The 18,900-nt window shown below is 47.1% G+C and overlaps 5 protein-coding genes across 14 annotated transcripts in view; 2 read left to right on the top strand and 3 right to left on the bottom strand.

Annotated features, from left to right (window-relative positions):
- The first annotated feature begins 516 nt into the window (after nt 1–516).
- LOC6547245 (MAGUK p55 subfamily member 7) lies at nt 517–6,771 on the top strand. 4 transcript variants are annotated; one of them, XM_015157053.2, is made up of 9 exons: nt 517–906; nt 2,907–3,015; nt 3,079–3,356; nt 3,418–3,549; nt 3,932–3,961; nt 4,303–4,470; nt 4,543–4,864; nt 5,131–5,307; nt 5,677–6,771. In XM_015157053.2, the coding sequence occupies exons 2-9, from the start codon at nt 2,973–2,975 to the stop codon at nt 6,195–6,197; spliced, it is 1,671 nt and encodes a 556-aa protein (XP_015012539.1). In that variant the 5' UTR covers nt 517–906; nt 2,907–2,972; the 3' UTR covers nt 6,198–6,771. The 4 variants fall into 4 exon arrangements, with proteins under 4 accessions (XP_015012539.1, XP_001976131.1, XP_026836373.1 ...); XM_001976095.3 differs by having other exon boundaries at nt 5,014–5,307; XM_026980572.1 differs by lacking the exon at nt 3,932–3,961.
- On the bottom strand, nt 660–10,145 carry LOC6547246 (spermine oxidase). 4 transcript variants are annotated; one of them, XR_003407884.1, is made up of 2 exons: nt 9,946–10,145; nt 660–741 (listed from the first exon to the last, which is right to left on the bottom strand). XR_003407884.1 is itself a non-coding variant. In XM_015156093.2 (2 exons), the coding sequence occupies exon 2, from the start codon at nt 8,658–8,660 to the stop codon at nt 7,131–7,133; it is 1,530 nt and encodes a 509-aa protein (XP_015011579.1). In that variant the 5' UTR covers nt 8,661–8,675; nt 9,946–10,145; the 3' UTR covers nt 6,488–7,130. The 4 variants fall into 4 exon arrangements, 3 of the variants coding, with proteins under 3 accessions (XP_015011579.1, XP_026836376.1, XP_026836375.1); XM_015156093.2 differs by lacking the exon at nt 660–741 and adding an exon at nt 6,488–8,675; XM_026980575.1 differs by lacking the exon at nt 660–741 and adding an exon at nt 6,488–8,698 and having other exon boundaries at nt 9,946–9,964.
- A 435-nt stretch (nt 10,146–10,580) lies between these two features.
- LOC6547247 (syntaxin-6) lies at nt 10,581–13,388 on the bottom strand. 2 transcript variants are annotated; one of them, XM_026981045.1, is made up of 4 exons: nt 13,166–13,388; nt 12,254–12,411; nt 11,316–12,017; nt 10,581–11,159 (listed from the first exon to the last, which is right to left on the bottom strand). In XM_026981045.1, exons 3-4 carry the CDS (start codon nt 11,917–11,919, stop codon nt 11,083–11,085), a joined length of 681 nt encoding a protein of 226 aa, XP_026836846.1. In that variant the 5' UTR covers nt 11,920–12,017; nt 12,254–12,411; nt 13,166–13,388; the 3' UTR covers nt 10,581–11,082. The 2 variants fall into 2 exon arrangements, with proteins under 2 accessions (XP_026836846.1, XP_001976133.1); XM_001976097.3 differs by lacking the exon at nt 13,166–13,388 and adding an exon at nt 12,515–13,139.
- Nucleotides 13,389–13,617: 229 nt separating this feature from the next.
- On the top strand, nt 13,618–15,400 carry LOC6547248 (phospholipid scramblase 1). Its single transcript, XM_001976098.3, has 5 exons — nt 13,618–13,789; nt 14,437–14,613; nt 14,675–15,066; nt 15,130–15,273; nt 15,331–15,400. The coding sequence occupies exons 1-5, from the start codon at nt 13,705–13,707 to the stop codon at nt 15,358–15,360; spliced, it is 828 nt and encodes a 275-aa protein (XP_001976134.1). The 5' UTR covers nt 13,618–13,704; the 3' UTR covers nt 15,361–15,400.
- A 68-nt stretch (nt 15,401–15,468) lies between these two features.
- LOC6547249 overlaps nt 15,469–18,900 on the bottom strand; it is a 44,219-nt gene continuing 40,787 nt past the window's right edge. For all 3 annotated transcript variants that reach the window (XM_001976099.3, XM_026981043.1, XM_026981044.1), the window contains 2 exons: nt 18,656–18,882; nt 15,469–18,592 (listed from right to left, as the gene is read on the bottom strand). In XM_001976099.3, the coding sequence (XP_001976135.3) occupies nt 16,605–18,592; nt 18,656–18,882 (2,215 nt within the window). In that variant the 3' untranslated portion in view covers nt 15,469–16,604. The remainder of the gene's footprint in view (nt 18,593–18,655; nt 18,883–18,900) is intronic.

Here is an 18,900-nt window from a genome sequence, read left to right as displayed (position 1 = left end):
TCCTACTTTTTGGATTTCCTACTCTCCGGTGGTGCATTCGTCCCATTCATTTTCATTTCCGTTGTTGTTCCACTTACTCAATATCTCTCTCTCAAACGAATTTGTTTCGCTCTTGGTTTGTAAAGAGACACCACAGTGGTTTTCAATTTTTCGAGTTACTATACAATTTTTTTGAACATATTTTTGAAATAAAATAAAAAAAAGAATATTTTGGATAGCGACTATTTTTATTTAGATTTTTATCTGCAAACAAATTTGAAATTCAAAATAAAAGGGAGAGAATGCATCAATTCACAATACCTTAACATATCAAGCCATCCCATAAAATGTAAATTAATGTTAAATAAAAATTAAAATAAAACAGAGCTTGTGTTATTTTCAATGCAACTATGCACAATACTGTAACATATCAAACCCATAACAAGTAATATGTTGATTTAGTTCCAAGAGTAAGCGCTAAGAGTTCCAAGTTGGGCGCTCTTCAAAGAGCCGCAGAGATTCGCGAGATGGCAGTTCCCTCGACGTGGAAATGAATTCCTGAAATTAAACGTTGTTCTTTGCCCATCGTGTGCAGTCGCTCTCGCTCCCGTTATTCGCCGTTCTGGGATTCCCGCTGGCGGACTCTGGTGGCCATCACCTTGATAATCCTTTGTGTGGGGTCCTGAATGTGAAGTGCTGCCAACAGGAGCTACGGATAGCCCGATTAAACGGTTAACTAAACTGGTGCGCAATATTAGAGGCCTAAAAATAGCGAAAATAGCGAAATTAGCTGAAATGCCGTGTTTTTGTGCCTCTGTGTGTGCGTGAGTGTCTGCGAGTGAAGTGGAAATTTAAAAATAAAACAACGCTGGGACTCAAACGAAATCCGTCTGCTTCGTATTGGCCAACTGCCCAGAAAAACTCCAGGTGATAATCTCCATTCGAATTAATGTTCGTTTATACTTATTCTTTTTTTGGGCCATATTTTGTTGTTAATTGAATGCTCAGGGGAAAACTTGTAACACTCTCTCTCTCTCAGCTGGCTCTCACTCTCTCTCTCTCTCAGCGCTTTCAATGTTTCAATGCCTTGTGGACTTTCTCTTAAGCCACCGCTATTTGCAGTATGACCAGATTATCACTCGTTCGGATTTAAGGAACTCAGTGCAATTACTTGGGTTTTTATTGAGGGAGTGATTGAAGTCCTGGCACCTGCCTTATCTACTGGCCACAAGGACTGCCACTTTCGCATTTCAAGAACCCGGGGCAAAGTAATTGTTCCGCTTTTCGCCAGACCTCTTGGCCCCTGTCGACTTTTCTCAGCGTAATTAGTGTGATTGGGGCCAGGCCTGACTCGCTTTCTTGGCTTCTGCTTGCCATTTGGCTGATTGACAGCAGTAATAGTGGCAAATGCAGCAACCCCCACAGGGGATTGCCTTCAAAGTGCGGCTAAACTATCCGAAATCAACCTTTACCTAGTCAAAAGTTGTACCAGTCTAGCCTATCTCTATAATGTTCAGATAATTAGCTAAAACATCATTTAAGTATAATATTAACAAAAAAGGCAGCTTATTCTACTGGAGGATGTGCTCAAAATCTCAACAATACAGCTCCCCATTTATTTTTACAAGTAAAGTGTAATTGATGTGAGAAGCACTGCCTGTACACGATGGTGGTGGCTTAGCATCGGTTGATATCCTGTAGTTAAAACCCACCACCCCCTGGAATAAAGACCCTCAACTGGGGCTGCAACCCTCGGATCCCACGCACTGACGTCGCTGCAACTGAAGCCATGGAAATTGTTTTAGCTCGGCCTTTTGCTGGGTGGCTGTGAGTGCCGACGTGTATGTAGTTCAAGGTCGTTGGCCAAGTTTCGGAAAGTGTCGGAGGGCCAAGAAGTGCGTTTTTCCCATTACCATATAGGGAAACAGAAATGCGAGAGTCCGCGGCAAGTTGAAGGACATGCAAGTGCCCCACTTGAGACGCTATTCTTGGGCTCCAAAAGCGGCCACTCAGTTGACACTAATCACCAGCCACCCACGTTCCGCAAAACGTGGCACTAATGAGCACCGGTCATGCAAGAGGGCAGCGTGTTGGTGACCTCATGGAATGTGGCACCTGGCCAAGAGCAAAGCTGCAGCACGGCAACAGGATGCGCAGTCATTGAACAGTTAATGGTGTGCAGATTGCAATGAGGGGCGCCAACATTCCGGGCCACTGGGCATAAATCCAACGCCTGCTCTAATCATATCGCCCCCTGGCCAGCAGCCAATGGCCAACCACAGCGGACACCCCACTTGGCCGGGCTTAATGTCAGCTAATTGCATTGGCGGCCCGCTGCCCGGGAGCTCTTTAGACTTGGCGTCGTCAGTGGGGCCACCCAACTCCAATGTTTCGGGGTCACCGAGGCGCAAACTGTTGTTATGGTAACTAAACAGTGGAACTCCTCTAAGATGTATTCGAGAAACTATGAACTACATCTTCACGAAAAGCTTAAGCACACAATACAAAGCCATATGGCTTTGATATTTCCTACAAATAAGATAGATTCCACATATCATTCTAAAGCTAGTTGAACCTTAAAATGATATATCATTTTATATGAATTTTCTTATAACCGACATATTGAATTACAACTGTATCTTAATATCCAAAGCGAAATTCGGCAACATTTTCCAGTGTCTGGTGTCCTTTGGCGAGTGACGCAAAGTAGTCGCTGCTGGGGCGTGGGGGTGGTTATATGGTGTTTATGGTTAGTGGGTGGTGGGTGCTGGGTGGTGGGTGGTGGGTGGCAGCCTTGAGCCTGGAATTATCATTCGGCTCCGGCCTGGCCCCGCTTGCCCCTCGTTGACATGTTTATGCGCAAATTTATGAAGTCTCTCTCCGGTTGTTGTTAAAGTCGCATATCGATTTTGTTAACTCGATTATAGGGACAACGGCAAAGGATAACTGGTAGAGGATAAGCAAGGACAGTGACTCGTCGCCTGTTGTGGGACATGCTAGAAGCAGTTATGGCATCGGACATCAACTGGGATCCAGGTGAGCTGAGTGACGCAGCCAGGCGGTGCGAAATGATTGATTAACCTTTCGCTCGTTGTGCAGCTCTTTCCAAACTGATCAGCACGCTGAAGGAGTCGGAGAATCTGTCCAATGACCAGGAAATCGACTTCCTGAAGGCCCTGCTTGAGTCCAAGGAGCTGAACGCCCTGGTCAATGTGCACACGAAGGTGGCCAAGGTGGGTCGGGATGATCGCCTGGCCCCCGTGCTCTCCACCTCCGCCCAGGTGTTGTACGAAGTCCTGGAGCAACTGTCCCAGCACTGTCACCTGAACGACGATTGCAAGGAGGCCTTCCACCTGCTGCAGGACTCGCACCTGCAGGTGACCGGTTTTTATATTATGACAGACGAGCGTTTTTAGTAATTTTTGGATTTCATTGCAGCACCTTCTGTTCGCCCACGATGCGATTGCCCAGAAGGACTTCTACCCGCACCTGCCGGAGGCGCCTGTCGAAATGGACGAGGACGAGGAGACCATCAAGATTGTGCAGCTCGTCAAGAGCAACGAGCCCCTGGTGAGTGTTCGTCCAGTGGCACCAGCGCTTTCCATTTTCCATGCCCATCTCATCGCCGTGATCGCTGTATTGTGCTGCCCATCGTCTACTTTCGACTTTCATTTCCGAATCCCGCCCCTACTTTCACCGCCCACCTTTCGCCTTCGCCTTTGCCAACTGCTCCTTTCTGCGCCTTCACTCATACTCGTACTCGTTCCACCGCTGTAATCGCCAACATGTCAACTCCTTTCAATGCTAATCAATTTTGTCAACTTTGCCTTTGTTAAAATCGAATGCAATCGAATCAATTTCTCGAATTCGCCCATACCAAACAAATACGCATTTGCTAACAAACAAAAAAAATGTAAAAATCGAAAAATGTATAAAAAATATAATAACACAGACAGGAGCACAGAGTGCGGAGCCAATTGTTGTAAGTAATCGAATGTCCATAGCCGTAAAATGTCCACTGTAAGAAATAAAACAGAAACCCATTCGCCAAGCACTGAATACAACAAACAACAGCCAGGAAGCTGTGCACACACCAAGATACATGCCACATGAGATACCATTACCATCCGTTGTGCCCATTCCGTTGTGGTTGTCGTTGTGACGCATCCATCAGATACACTCACATCTAGAACATCGGAAGCCGCACTCCACACAGATACAGAAACACAATACAATCACACACGCACACACACACAAACACACTCCACTGCACACATACGCGCCTTTGTTGGCCCTCCAGTAACACGTATTGCCTACTTTTAGGGCGCCACCATTAAAACGGACGAGGAGTCGGGCAAGATAATCATCGCCAGAATCATGCACGGCGGCGCTGCAGATCGCTCCGGACTGATTCACGTCGGCGACGAGGTCATCGAGGTCAACAACATCAACGTGGAGGGCAAGACGCCGGGCGATGTGCTCACCATACTGGTTAGTAAGCCAAGCATCGATCGAGAAACACTTAGATATTTCTAAACCGCTGAATACGTTTTATGTTGGCAGCAAAACTCGGAGGGCACCATCACCTTTAAGCTGGTTCCCGCGGACAACAAGGGCGCCCAGCGCGAGTCCAAGGTGCGGGTGAGGGCCCACTTTGACTACAATCCGGATGTGGATCCCTACATTCCGTGCAAGGAGGCGGGTCTGGCCTTCCAGCGCGGCGATGTGCTGCACATTGTGGCCCAGGACGATGCCTACTGGTGGCAGGCGCGCAAGGAGCACGAGCGCTCGGCGAGAGCCGGCTTGATACCCAGCCGGGCGCTGCAGGAGCGCCGCATCCTCCACGATCGTACACAGAAGAACGGCACCGATCTGGACTCGAAGCGTAAGCATTGCACGTTGCCAGCCCATTGGTTCCATAGGATTCGCTCTTCATTTTCTTGCTCTAATTTCATGCTTCATCTCTGCCCCCTCATCTAACACTCAACCCAACTCCAATTGGCCCCATCCATGCATTGCCATCGCCATCGCCAGCCGGATCATGCGCCTCACTATGCACCACCCCACCTGGCTCCCCGCGCCTGCCTGCGAGTAGCAGCACCTCCTCCTGCCGCCAGCCCAAGACTAAAAAGATCATGTATGATTTGACAGAGAACGACGACTTCGATCGCGAGCAGATCGCCACGTACGAGGAGGTGGCCAAGTTGTATCCACGTCCCGGAGTCTTCAGGCCCGTGGTGCTCATCGGAGCTCCCGGCGTGGGCCGGAATGAGCTGCGCCGACGGCTGATAGCCCGGGATCCCGAGAAGTTCCGCAGCCCGGTGCCGTGTAAGTAATGCAACGAACTAGTGATTCGTATTCGTATTAAGGAAAGTGTTCATTTATATTTTGTATACTTCCTAAATACTTCACTTCACTCTGTTTGTTCAATGATGTTCACTTTTCTAGTTCTGCATTGGTTTACGTTTGCTCAGCTGTTAACTTAATTTGCTCATTATGTAAAAATGAACAAGTGACCAAATGAACTAGTGTAGAAATGAACAAGTGACCAAGTGATCTAGTGTGGAAATGAACAAGTGACCAAATAAACTAGTGAAGAAATGAACAAGTGACCAAATGAACTAGTATAGAAATGAACAAGCGGGCAAATGAACCTCTTTTTGACCAACTTTAATTGAAAACCTATTCGTTTTCCAGACACCACCCGACCAATGCGCACTGGCGAAGTGGCCGGACGAGAGTACATCTTTGTGGCCCGCGAGAAAATGGAAGCGGACATCGAGGCTGGCAAATTCGTGGAGCACGGCGAGTACAAGGGCCAATTGTACGGAACGTCGGCGGAGAGTGTCAAGTCGATTGTGAATGCCGGATGCGTATGTGTGCTGAGTCCGCACTACCAGGCGATCAAGACTCTGCGCACAGCCCAACTGAAGCCGTTCCTCATCCATGTGAAGCCACCAGAGTTGGACGTCCTGAAGGCCACACGAACGGAGGCGCGGGCCAAATCCACCTTCGACGAGGCGAATGCCAGGAGTTTTACGGACGAAGAGTTCGAGGATATGATCAAGTCAGCGGAACGCATCGATTTCCTCTACGGACACTTCTTTGACGTAGAGCTTGTGAACGGAGAACTGGTCAACGCATTCGAGCAGCTGGTCCAGAATGTCCAGCGATTGGAGAACGAGCCAGTGTGGGCACCATCCATGTGGGTGCAGTAGATCGGTTGCCAAATGTGGATAAGCATTTCATGCAATTTGTTGAAGAACACCAAAGTATTTTTGCCATACGAATTTAGCAATCTGCTAGAGAAACGGAGAAGAGACACTATTTACCCGTAGGCGGTCCTGCTGGGCACTCCCGTCCGGCCTTAGTCCTTTTCACGACATGTACCTTTTTTGCGTAACAGTGAAAACAAAGAAATGAATACAATAATTGACAGAAAGTGAAGGAAATTTAAACTTAACCAGCATCTATCTTGCGATTACGAGAACAAAATTAACTTATAAAACTTGTTGTACAAAATTTATTTGTGTTCAAAGAATGACTAAATTATAAATGTATGTATTACACGTTGTTGAAATCAAAGTACAGAGTTAATCCCCCCGTAAACCTAATGCTAACCGTATTGTATCTCAGTTGTATATACACTCACTCACTAACTAGAGCATATATGGAATACAATATGCAATTCTGTGTGACATGTCTCATTTCGAAAACTGATTTCACCAAAACGTAGTGACAAATTGTTGAAAACAAGTGAGAAACTAATAAAAAAAAACTATTTTAAATGCGATCAAGAAGGAAGCGTTAAGCTCAGGAATTGATGATGTATATTTAATCTATTTTAGGGTAGAGAAGACTTAAACACAGCTTTATTGGGCAGCGCACTTGTTGACATATTGACATGCTCACGTACATATGTATATACTCGTAAATATAATCTGTCACCTATGCTAACCTATGGCAAATGTGTACATTAGTAGCTTAGGCATATGAAGTCTATCCAGGATGTACTGATCAGTTTCCTTGATTGTTTTTCTTTTTTTTTGCTTTGTATTGCGAAGACAAAATTCTAATTTCACATCCATTCGTATAACTGGATCAGGTATCGCTGTCGTCCGTCCCATCGTACTACGATATCCCATCTACAGCTAGAGTTGCGATTTTGTCCCGGAACGGGACACGCTTACTCCGTAAAACTGGGCCAGTCGTCTGGCCTCCCGCCATCCCGCCTCGACTGCTCCGTGTACCGTGGAGTAGTAGTGCTCGCTGGAGGCCTCTCCGGCAAACTGGACAATGGGCCGGTCGCAGCGACTCTGCTGCCACGCCTCGTCCTCCGAGTCCTTCTCTTTCTCCGGCGTGGTGGCCACCACGGTCAGGGGATGGGCCAACTCCCGCGCCCCCGTGCCCAGCTGCTCCGTGTCCATGGAGCGATAGGAATAGGAGCCACGGAAGTTGTCATTCGTGTACCAGGCGGAGGTGCGGAAGCTCGTGGGATCTGGGATTTTCCACCTCAGGAATCTTCGGAAGAGGTACATAACACCGGCCTGGACCTCATCGATGGGTAGGGTTTCCATGTGCCTGCCGCTCTCGTTGGTTATCCAGCCCGCCAGGATCCTCGGCTGATAGCTCACCCGGTAGAAGCCAAAGACATCCTCCAGCCAAGCTCGCGAAGTGCCGCGTATGTCATCCAAATCCTCGTCCCGCCAGAGCAGGGTGAAGCCCGTCCAATCCTCGGGCCAAAATGCCTCGGGAAACTCCACGAAGATTTTGTTGACCGTCCCAAAGGCCAGACCATCAATGGCACGTTGCTTCTCCACTGGCAGCGGTGGCTCAAACAATCGAAGGTGCTGATCCTTGAGAACGCCCAGGGAAACGGTGACCACCACATGGTCAGCTATGCAGATGTCGCCATTGCTCAGTTGCAGCTCCACGCGTCCGTCGTTCCGATTCCAGTTGATCTTCACAGCACGAGTGGCCAGCAGCAGGCGCTGCGCCAGAACTCCATGCTCCACATCCAACTCTCTGGAGCGCATGAGAAGTCGCAGTAGCTCCACGTAGCCCTTGTCCTTCCAGTTCAGCAGGATGTCGCCCTCACACTCCCAGTAGTCCAGGTAGCCTCGTCCCGACACTTGTTCCAGCGTATCCGAGGCCTCGACGGAGTTCTCGAATTTCTGGTAGTTAACGAAGAACTCCCTGGCCATCTCTGCGTCTATATCGGAGTTCTCCGGCCGTCGGAGAGTGTCGTAGAACTTGTTGGTCAGATAGCTGCCCAAGGAGCCGCTGCAGTGGCGCAGCTCCAGTTGCCGGGTGACCAGCGAATCACCCACGATGGCTTTCAGGCGACTGGCTACCTCTTCCGGTACCACGTCTCCATTGGAACGCACGCACTCATAGTTCTCGTACACCGGACCCGTGGACTCCAGCAGCTCCTCATCCTGTTTCCGGGTCAGTTCATAGACAATGTTGTCGCGTTCCCCATGACACCATTGGGCACCCAGGTCGATGACGTTGTCCGCAAAGGGAATAGTGTGTATGCGGCCACCTAGACGATCCTCCGCCTCCACGACGAGCACATTCTGGAAGCCCAGTTCCAGCAGCTTGGTGGCACAGGCCACGCCCGAGGCTCCGGCTCCGATCACAACGATCTTGCGATCCACATTCCGCTGTGCGCCACTCATTCCGGGTAACTGAATCTGGTTTGAAAATAAAGGGGTAGCTGAGCAACAGGAGAAGCGCAAATTAAATAATAAGCACCATGGGCTCGAATGCGGTGGTGTGAGTGGGTTGGTGGCAATTGAGCATACACTTGAAGAAATGCTAGTATACATCAAAGCACATTATGGTTCACACAGTATTGACACAAATACATTTTGATAAATCCCTCAAAATTGTATCCAATTCAAAAGTCTTTAAAATTGGTTGCCAATCTAATATAGCAGCTGCCCTAGAAACTGTGTAAATTGTAATACAATCTCAGTTATTTGCAGTCATGCCACCTGAAATATCCGTACGTGTTTTTGCATATTATCCAGTAAAATGTTTAAATTAAGTGAGCAAGCTCTTTGAAAAACTAAAACAGCTAGACTTGAACAGAAAATTTGACTCAGTTTCTAAAAACTTGGGCTAATTTGATTTTCAATATTCCCATTGTGCTCTCTGTTTACCCTTTCACTTTCAAAAATAGCCTTGTAAATTGATTTCGCAATAAACTCATCATACAATATACATCAACTGCATAAACAAAGGTCTGCTGATATATAATATGATATTTTCATCGACAGAATTCGTGGCCATTATTATTTTTATGAGCATTCATTTTGAAGTGCACTTTTTGCTCGCAGTGCATTAGAGCAATTTGCTTATGGAGGTGGTGCATTGTAATTCCAGACACTTGAAAGACAATAGAAAGTGCAACTTTTGATTAAAAATGAACGGCAAGTTCGCTCATCTGTTCCGATAACGAATGCCCCTGCCCGCAATTCGGACTTTTGATAAGAGTTTCGAAAAAGCTCCCCCCACCAGCAACAAAAACCACAAGCAACACTGTCGTCCAAAAAGGAAAACACACAAAAAAAGCCACAAACACATGTAGTCTCAAATATGTTCACTCGCCTCTGGCTACATGAATCTATTAATAGCCCTGGCAGCAAAGGGAAACCGGTGGGAAAATCGGGTAGGAAAAATCCCAGCAGGAGCATCTAGCCAACTTGACTAGCTGGTTTTACCTGGCGGCTGGTTACCTGAACTCTGAGTTCGGTGGGGGGAAATGGAAGCGGTATCCATCTTCCATCGCTTGACATTGATTTTATATTTTTGGCCAACAGTTTTTGCTCAAGGTTCTCTGCGTCAACAAGAACAATACAATGGGCAAACCAATGGCAAACATCTGAGAGGAAGTCGAATTTTGCGTTGCTGCATATTTGGGGGGTGAAAATGGGTGGTTCACTGCGCACTGCCACTTACCAAAATAACTTGGACACCGTTCAGCGGAGGTAAATCAAGAATTGAACATTTCTGCCGGGTTGGTCACAGATATATGTATGCTATATGCTAGCTGCTGGGAAAACTCCAGCTCCGCGGAAAAGGCAAACAACACTGAATGCCGAAAGCCCCAAGCAGCACATGGAAACGTGCCGCTCTGCCCGTGTGCTTATGCTGTGTCCAGTGGCGTAGTCGGTACTTCCCGGAGGGGTTATGTTCCACCCATTCGAAGGTGCCCCCTTCGGCGCGCCCCTGTGCCCCCTGCGCAGACTGTAAGCTCGCCAAAAGCTCTGGGCAAAAGCATCCAACACAGCTGAGTGAGTGGGCACATCGAGTGGGCTGTCGAGTGGTTTTTCTGGTGCACAGAGAAAAATACCTTATACGATTCAATTTGCAAAAGCACTCCAAGTGAGCCCCTCAGAAGACGATGCCTAATCTTCTAGGATAATCAACATTTAAGCACATTGCGAAAATATAAGGTTTGCATCGACATGCTTCTATTTCGCATTTTTGTTTTATTTAAATTGTTAAAGCTGCCGAGCGATTTCTCTCTGTGCACTCATTATGTATTTCCAGGTGACCCGTAAGAAGTACCTCATTTAGCTTTAAATTAGGAATTGAATTTATGTGTATATATATTTACTCAATTGCATACAAGTTTTTGCTAGATTTGGTTAGAGGAATTTCCTAAGACTCTTCGTTAAATAACTCGTTTGATATTGGTAGGTCCATTCTGTGTATACATATATATGCAGATATATCCTTCGATGTATGTACAGGTCAGTTGCACTATCCTTTGGCCAAATAGGGAATGACAGAACTCTGGAGCACTTGGTATATAAGTAGCTAGTTATCTTTTATTACCCGCCTACATTGACTTTACATGATCATCTGTCCGTAGCTTTGGAATTACAGTTTATATATATAGAGGCTGGTAATAAATCTGGTTAAAACTTTTCCGTGTATATACAGCAAAGGAGTTTACATGGAATTGGCTGATAAATCGTTTAAGTAATCGTCATTTGATTTGCCTTTAAGAGCCCGAATTCAAAATCAAGCCAAGTCATAAATAAATCTAATTTACACTAAATATAAACGAATTGAATACAACGCAAGCAATTACAAAATAATAAACAAAATTATCACAAACAATAACAGCCCGGATAGGATGAGAATGGCGGCCCACTGTCGTTTATCTGTGGGAGAAAAGATTGATGCAGTTCAATTATCCGAATCAAAAGTTACAGAAGCACACGATGGTTTATTTCGATTGTGGTTCACTGAAGCATTTATCCTTCAACAATATTGCAATCAAAATAGTCCTTGAATACTCCAAGTGCCGCTCCACTTACCATTATTCATGTGCAAGACTTTGGCAACTTTCTTCATGGTCGTGTCCAGCTTGGACTCCGTGGTATCGAACTCGTTCCCAAAGTCATCTAGCATCACGGCCTGCTCATCGAGCTCCACGCCAATCTGCCGCGAGACCGTCTTGAGGGTTCCAATCGAATCACTGATCATGTCCAGCTGCTCATCCTGTCCCTGGATCATACGCTGCTGTATGGACACCGTTTCGCCGACATACCTATGACTCGGACTGTCCATGCCGCCGTGATGCGTCTGCCCGTAGTGACTTGGACTGTCCAGGGCGTTCTCCAGCTTGGAGTACTTGGTGCCACTGTGGCGGGAGGCTGCTGCCGCTGCCGCCGACATGGTTCCAGCTATGGTATTGGCCACCTGACTGCCGCTATTGATCAGCGAGTTGCCGTTGGGACACTCCACGAGGTAAGTGCGATCGTTGTGTGGATGCTGATGGTACTCGTTGGAGTTGGAATTCGAGTTGGGTATGGCAATGGAATGATTATGATTGGGGCTGTGGCGATCGTTGTCGAGCAGCGGCTGGTGTGCGGTGATGTCTCTGTCCCGGCTCCGGTTCAGGCTCATCTTATCCTTCATCTGCTTGACCTCATCGCGAGTGTTGTCGATGAAGTGGCGCCGGCTGGAGAGTTCGCGGTTGTCGATCCGAAACTTGCTTGGATTCTTCTCAACGATGCGTGTGAGTCAAAATGGTATGGGTTAAGAAGAAAACCAGGTAAACTGAAGACCAAGACAGTCGATTCTACCGACCTAAAGGTACATATATGTATATTATAGAGGTTTTAATATTTGAATACTGAAAAGAGTAAAATTGAATCTTGAATAGCAAATTGAATCCAACCAAAACCTCGATAGCAATCGCAATTGGATGCCGTTGAGTAGCAGGTAACGAATTGATTTTTCAAAAGGATATTGATAGTGTCCTCGAGGTCCTCGAGATCCCACTCGATGCTCCGGAGCGAGTTACGCAGCTCGGTGGTGGTCCATTCAGCCTCCGTTCCGCCGTTCTCGCCCAGCTCCCGCCAACGCAGATAGAGGCCGCGGGTTTTGTTCAGAGCTTTGAATACCTCGCTGTGTGGTTGGGGTGGGTGGAGAGGGAAATGAAGGAAAAAAACAGAGGTATAAGTAAGATAGCATTTTGCAGTTGCCAGTTCGCCAAATCGGGAACACCTACTCCTTGACCACAAAAAAGGGATCCTCCAGCGACATGCCGCGTTCTCTTGTTGCCCCAAAACGGAAACTAACTCCTTAGCAGTTTTTCACCAGCGTGGCGCACTTGACAGTTCTTTTCATGGATTTTTCCGGCCAAAAAACCAACCCCCAAAATGCAAGGGGGAAAGCGCAAGTGGGCAGTACCAGCAACGCTCGGGGGGATTACATCGAAAAAGTGGAGCCAAAGGGGAGCAAATTTGGTGCTTTCAATCCGTTCGACAGGAACGTAATTTCACAATCAACTGGGTTTTATCTTTCTCCTTCGGCCAGCAGCGATGTTTGAACAGCACGTTTATTGATTATTGCACTTGGCCCGTTGCGCTTATCGCTCGATTTGCTACGGATTCCGCCGATTTAGCTGGTTCCGCCGATGGCCCAGAGAACACTGTCGCTATTCGCGCTCCAGAAACTAGAGATGCCCACCGAGAACCACTGGCATTTGTTTACGCCGCTCCCGCTCCAGCGGCTGCGCACACTTCCCCCGGAATTTCCAACCCCTTGGATAACCGATTTGAAAACAACCCAAAAACAAAAAAAGAAAGCAAAAATTCCACAACAAATAGTCGAAAAGCGGCCAAATGGTCAGCACTGTGTGGCAATTTTCTTGGCTCACCTGCTGCTCGTCGCCACCTCATTTAGCAAACTGCGATCGAAGAACACGGTGACAGACTGTGATTTACGCGATTTACACGAGACAAATTTTGTTTTCCTCAAAAATTGGTTTTTATTTTTGTTTTGCGGTGAACAAAATAAACCGTAAGGATTTAGTATGACCTAACTGCGATAGCACATTTATCCGACGACAATTTGGTATATATCGCAAGTGCAGAAAGCGCGTTATTTAATTGATTGAAAAAAGTGGCAGCACTGGCTGCGAATATATTCAACTTTCAAACTCTAAGCAGCACAACATATTATTTAAACAAAACTGCACTCTGATGGGCATTATTGGAACGAATACGTTTTACAAAGTACGTTTTAGTTCACACAACTGAAGTTGCTTCATCACAATATATTCAAAGCAGCCGCGTCAAACAGTGTGACCAGGCGATGCACACCAAGCATTTAGCCGCTGCTGTGCGACGGCCACACTGCCACCGTTATCCATTTCATTTGGACCGCCGTCAAATAAGTTTGAAAACTGCTTGCAAAATGTTGCAAAACAACGCGGTGCGAACTTTGCAATACGACAGCGAGATCCGTGTGGCCCAGCAGCCAAGTCCCTCAGAACCGAGAGGTAATCAAGGGATATGGGTTGTGGATAGCCAACGAAAGCAGCGAGTGAATCACGCACGGAAAAGGGCAGCCAACTTTGTTACCAACTGATAAGCAGTGCACCGGATTAATTATTATTGGTAGCGAATGTGTCACTACAAGTTGGCTATATCTTATCGGCCAGCGTTTTGTTATGGTCTCGGCCTGCTCAAGTGCCTTTGTTTGGCACCATCGAACCGAACCCAGCCGATCGTTCCGATAGTTAAACCACATCGATGAACTTAGTAGGATACACCTACAGCAACTTTTCCCAGTTCCAGGAAAAGCAATAAATCGTTTATGGACCTAGCTTTCCGGAAAACCATGAAACTGATACAGTTCTAATCTAAACCTTAAGATAACCATAACATAAATTCAATACTGTTACCATTTTTCACAGTTATTATAGTATTCAATCGAAATTAGAGTAATATCATTTCAAAAACGTATTATATTTTAATACAGTCAACAGGTTTGATTTCACTTTCAAAATTCGATCTATTGAAAAGCTTCCATTACTTTTATTCCTTACCTCTTTGAAAATATTAGTTGAAAAATGATAATATGGACAGCTTCTTGATCCCACTCCCATTGCAAAATGGTCTATGAATGATTTCCGTTTGCCCCCAGTTTACGACTCCCATATCAGCATTACTTCACAACCCCGGCCGGAAGCTCCTCGCATCCCGCTGCCAGTGCCAATTGCCACGGTCACGGGAAGCCGTACCTTCATCCCACTGTCCGGATACGATTGCCTTGCAGATCTGCCGTCGGTGCATATCGAACAGACCTTTGAGCTTAATGATGGTAAGTACTAGACCAACTATATCCATACCAATCGCTTTTCATATACCTTGCTCTTCTGCAGCTCTAACAGCTGTCTCTTCGGAGAATCGATATGTGGTGCGATCCCCACTGGGTGACGCCATCTACGCGGCCAGCGAGAGCTCCACAGAGAAAGACCGCCTACTTTGGGGAGCTGGACGACCCTTTCAGATGCACCTGCTGGACAAGACGCACCAGGAAGCTCTGGTTTTTCGCAAAAAACTAGCCCTAGGATCGCTGTGCTGCCAGCCAAAGAGTCTGGAGATCTGGATACCACCTGGTAATATGCTGGGTAGAGTGGTGCAGTCACCCACTTTCATGCAGCCAGTGTTCTTTATCGAGGATGAGAGCACAGGACAACCGGTATTTTGTCTGGAGGGTCCTGCTCATGTAGGATTCTGCTGCCTCTGCCTGCCCAAAGAGTGTTACTTTAGGGTTGGTAGAACCTTTGACTTACTATAAGCAATATATTCAAACAATATTTTTGCTCCCTTGCAGATCCATTCGGGAGGCAATATGAGGGCTTCCATAGACCACAAGTGGCTGGCCAGCAAGTCGCAGTACACCACGAATATTTACTTTAGTGATGTCAAGCTAACCGCCAAGGAGCGGGCTTTGATACTGGGATCAGCCTTCCTACTGGTAAGGTGCTCCCAGTAAATATCAATTGCCACAATAACGTTTTATATTGTTTTTCAGGAGTATCTGTACTTCCAAACGCGCTTTTGATTGTGATTCACCAATAATAAACTTTGTATATTCACATTGATTTCTTTATTTTTTGTCATTTTTTTGTATAAGATTTTATGTTTGTTTGTGTTGTTTTTTTTCTCAGTTTTTGATATATTTTACAATAATGTAATAGATCACTTCATTTTCGTGTTGTTTAACCACATACATACATTCAAATATATAGATATATATCTATGTGTATATATAGATTTTGCTGCAGCACTTGCCATAGCAGTTTGTACAATATTTCATTTATCTCTATCAACTTTGTGTAGTTTGTTTATCTAGCCTACCGCTTAATGCATATATGACAACATATTGTTTATTTACAGTTAGCAATTTTTCATCATTTCGTTTCTCTTCTGCCAAATACAAAATTAAAACAAACAATTAAATGAGTCTCGTGGTCTCGTTGTTTAAAGAATTAAAACAAAACTAGGGTATACATCATCTCGCATTCACCGTTTTTAGTTGCTCTTTAAAACCTGGTGTGATAACAATTTGAAATAAGGAAGAACTACGTGATTTTCCGTTGGTTAAATTTGGATTTGGATTTGGACATAGAAAACCAATATACTTAGTGTGGGTGTTCTGGTTCGGTTTTCGGGGTTTATTTTTTGGGGCTAGGCCTTAAAAATAACACACTTCTCTCGCTCTCGGATCTTCACATTTGTAGATAGACTCACAGCACTTCAGGAGTTTTTGCATTTATGCATTTCGAAAACAAATTATGGTTAAGTGTATATATAGCAATATAGATTTATAAGTGTGCTTGTTGGTTGGTTGTTGGCTTATAACTAGGGCTAGCTGATGACGATTCCTTAACCTAAATACTTAAGAGGCAGATCGAAACGATCTGTGTGGGTTGACTGCCTTTTAAAACCGTAAAAGGTTTTGTATAAGATTACTTTAGGGCATTTCCTTCCCGTAGAGTGTTTACACTGGAATAGCTGACTCGCTTATCTGGCTCTCCTATTCGTTTGATTACTACTCGCGATTAGCCCAATATTAGCTGGGCCCCATCATCGATGAGAGGTGGGTCTTATAGGCTAGCTCTAGAGTAAGTTGTGTGTGTGTGCCCAAATGCGATATGCTTAGACATTTGATATGCGCTCGTTGGAGGTGGTTTGGTCATGGCGGCCCTCGATCCTGGCATGGTAGATGCCGTACTGACTGGTGTCCAGGTGGTAGACCGCGGGATACTGATAGCCTCAGCTGGGCTGCAGCATGTACATGTACTGTCAGTTGCTTGCCGCTGCTGAAGCAGCCACGGGAACGGCCACGGGAACAGGCAACTCCTGGCCAGAACGAGCCCGCTTCTCGCCACTGCTTTCCGGCGGGTTATCGCTCTCCTCGCCCGTACTGCTGAAACTGCCCGGCAAACGACGCTTCAGACTTTGGTTCAGGCCATTAGCCACCGTTTCATCCTCGGACATCGAGCTGGCTCGCTTGGGTGTGTTGCCAGCACTGTCGTTGTCCAGCGAAGCTATCGCCGAGGCAATGGCGGCACTAAAGCCATCCTCGGACGCACTATCCTGCGAGACGGGACCTGTTGCGTCCTGGGCCAGCTGCATCATGCCAGAGGGTGTGGTGTAGCTACTCAGCTTACTAGGATCCTTCTCCAGCAGCTTCTGGGCCAGCAACTTGAGTGATATCAGCGAGTTTTCACAGTCGCTTGTATCAATTTCAGTGAGACTGATCCCGGCACGTTCGATTTCAGCATAGGTTCCAAAGGGCAACTTCTGCAGGCACTCCAGCTTCTGAACGTGCGTCTTAGAGCGCAAGTGCTTGGCCAAATGCCCATGGATGCGGAAGGCGATCTTGCAGTCAGTGCACTCGAAGGGTCGCGGGTTCGAGGTGGTTGGCACACCAAAAGTCGACGTCATCATAACCTTGTTTTTGTGCGCTTCCGATCGCTCGTGCTTCTGCAGATGCCCTTGCGTGCGGAAGGATATGCTGCATGGCTCGCACTTGAACTTTCGCTCCATGTAGTGAATGTTCATGTGCAGGGTCAGCTGATGTTGCCGCTGGAACGTCTTGGAGCAGACGGTACAGGTGGGACGCGCATCGCCTGCAATGGGTGCTGGTGGCACACCTCTGCCATACGAAACATGCTGGATATCGCCGCTCTTGCTAGTGGGAGTGGAGCTTTTGAAGCCATCTTCGCCCACAATCACAGTACGCTGGGTGGGCTGAGTTGAGTTGGCAGTGGATGCGGGGGCCACAGGTGCAGCTGCTGTTGTGGCTACTGAAGTGGCCACATATGCTGCTGATGGTGCTGCCGGATTTCCAAGTACTCCAGAAAAATCATTGACATCTGGTTGCTGCACTGCAGCGGGCAGATTGGCATTGTGTGGCTCCGCGATATTCGGTTTCTCCTGATCCGATTTGATCTCGTTCTCCTCGCTTTCTTCCCGGCCCATCTGAGCAGGAAGTGACGTCGGTATAACTGGAGCCAGTACAGGTGCACTACGAGGTGGCTCGGTGGCTTCTGGTGTCTTTACTTCGTGCACTTCGATGCTAGGAACCTCATTTACGCTCATGACGGGCCTGCTGTTGGCGGTAAAGAGCGTGCCACTGCTGCTCATTACAGGAGACGCCGCTGTGTATAAAGTGTTGATCAGGTAGCTGCGGCTAAACTGACTCTGCTTTATCTTGGCTTGATGCAGCGCGTGCTCCTTTATGTAGGTCTGTAGTTGAACATCCTCACCCTCCGCCTCGTGCTTGGCCTGTTCTTCCATTTCGGCAGATATGCGCACTTTGTCCGAAACCGAGATCAGAGTCTTCATGAAGCCGCTTTCGTTGCCGGAGGTGCCGAAGATAACATCGTGCATCTGTTGGGCATCCGATTTGGGTAGATCATGGGCGGGCAGCGAAACAGGCGAGGGGGAAATTGATAAGATGGAGCCGCGCGGCTTAGTGAGATCCATGGGAGCACTCTCCTCGCTGGCCACACTGCGCTTTGGTTTGGACTCCTCCGGATTGGAGTAATACTGTTCCTGCTTCTGGTAATCGAAAGGTGGCTTCGGCGAAGTGAAGGAGCACACTAGTCTCTTAGGCTGCGAGCCCGAAGAGCCAATGCTGTTTGCAGGACTGGCCGCTGGCAGGGGTGTGTCCTGCAACTGCGGATATGGCGATACGCTCTGCGGAATGGGCGGCGTCATTGATAACGAGAGTAGGCCCCTGGCTGCTTCGTGCTCTTTTAGTCGGGACTTGGACTCATCCGTATCTGTGAATAGATGTTATTGAGTCAGCCATTTGGCCAAGCAAGTGTATGTGCATTTCGTCTTACCACTACTTTCAGATTCGTTGTCACTGTAGTCATCGGAATCAGATTCCCCGGCCATCGACGATGTGCGTCCACCTGCAGAAGTGGAGGACTGCTGGTCAAAGTCCATATCTACATCCAAGAACTCGCTGTCGGGTGGCATTGGTCCTGGATTTATACCCAGTTCAATGCACTTCTTAAAGTGAGTTTTTGATTGCATGTGCTTGGTCAGGTTTCCCTTGGTCTTGAAACTGTGGCAGAGAAGAACG

The sequence above is a fragment of the Drosophila erecta genome, unplaced genomic scaffold, assembly GCF_003286155.1.
Source record: "Drosophila erecta strain 14021-0224.00,06,07 unplaced genomic scaffold, DereRS2 tig00000092-arrow-pilon, whole genome shotgun sequence".
NCBI lineage: Eukaryota > Metazoa > Arthropoda > Insecta > Diptera > Drosophilidae > Drosophila > Drosophila erecta.
This window is presented reverse-complemented; position numbering and strand designations above follow the sequence as displayed.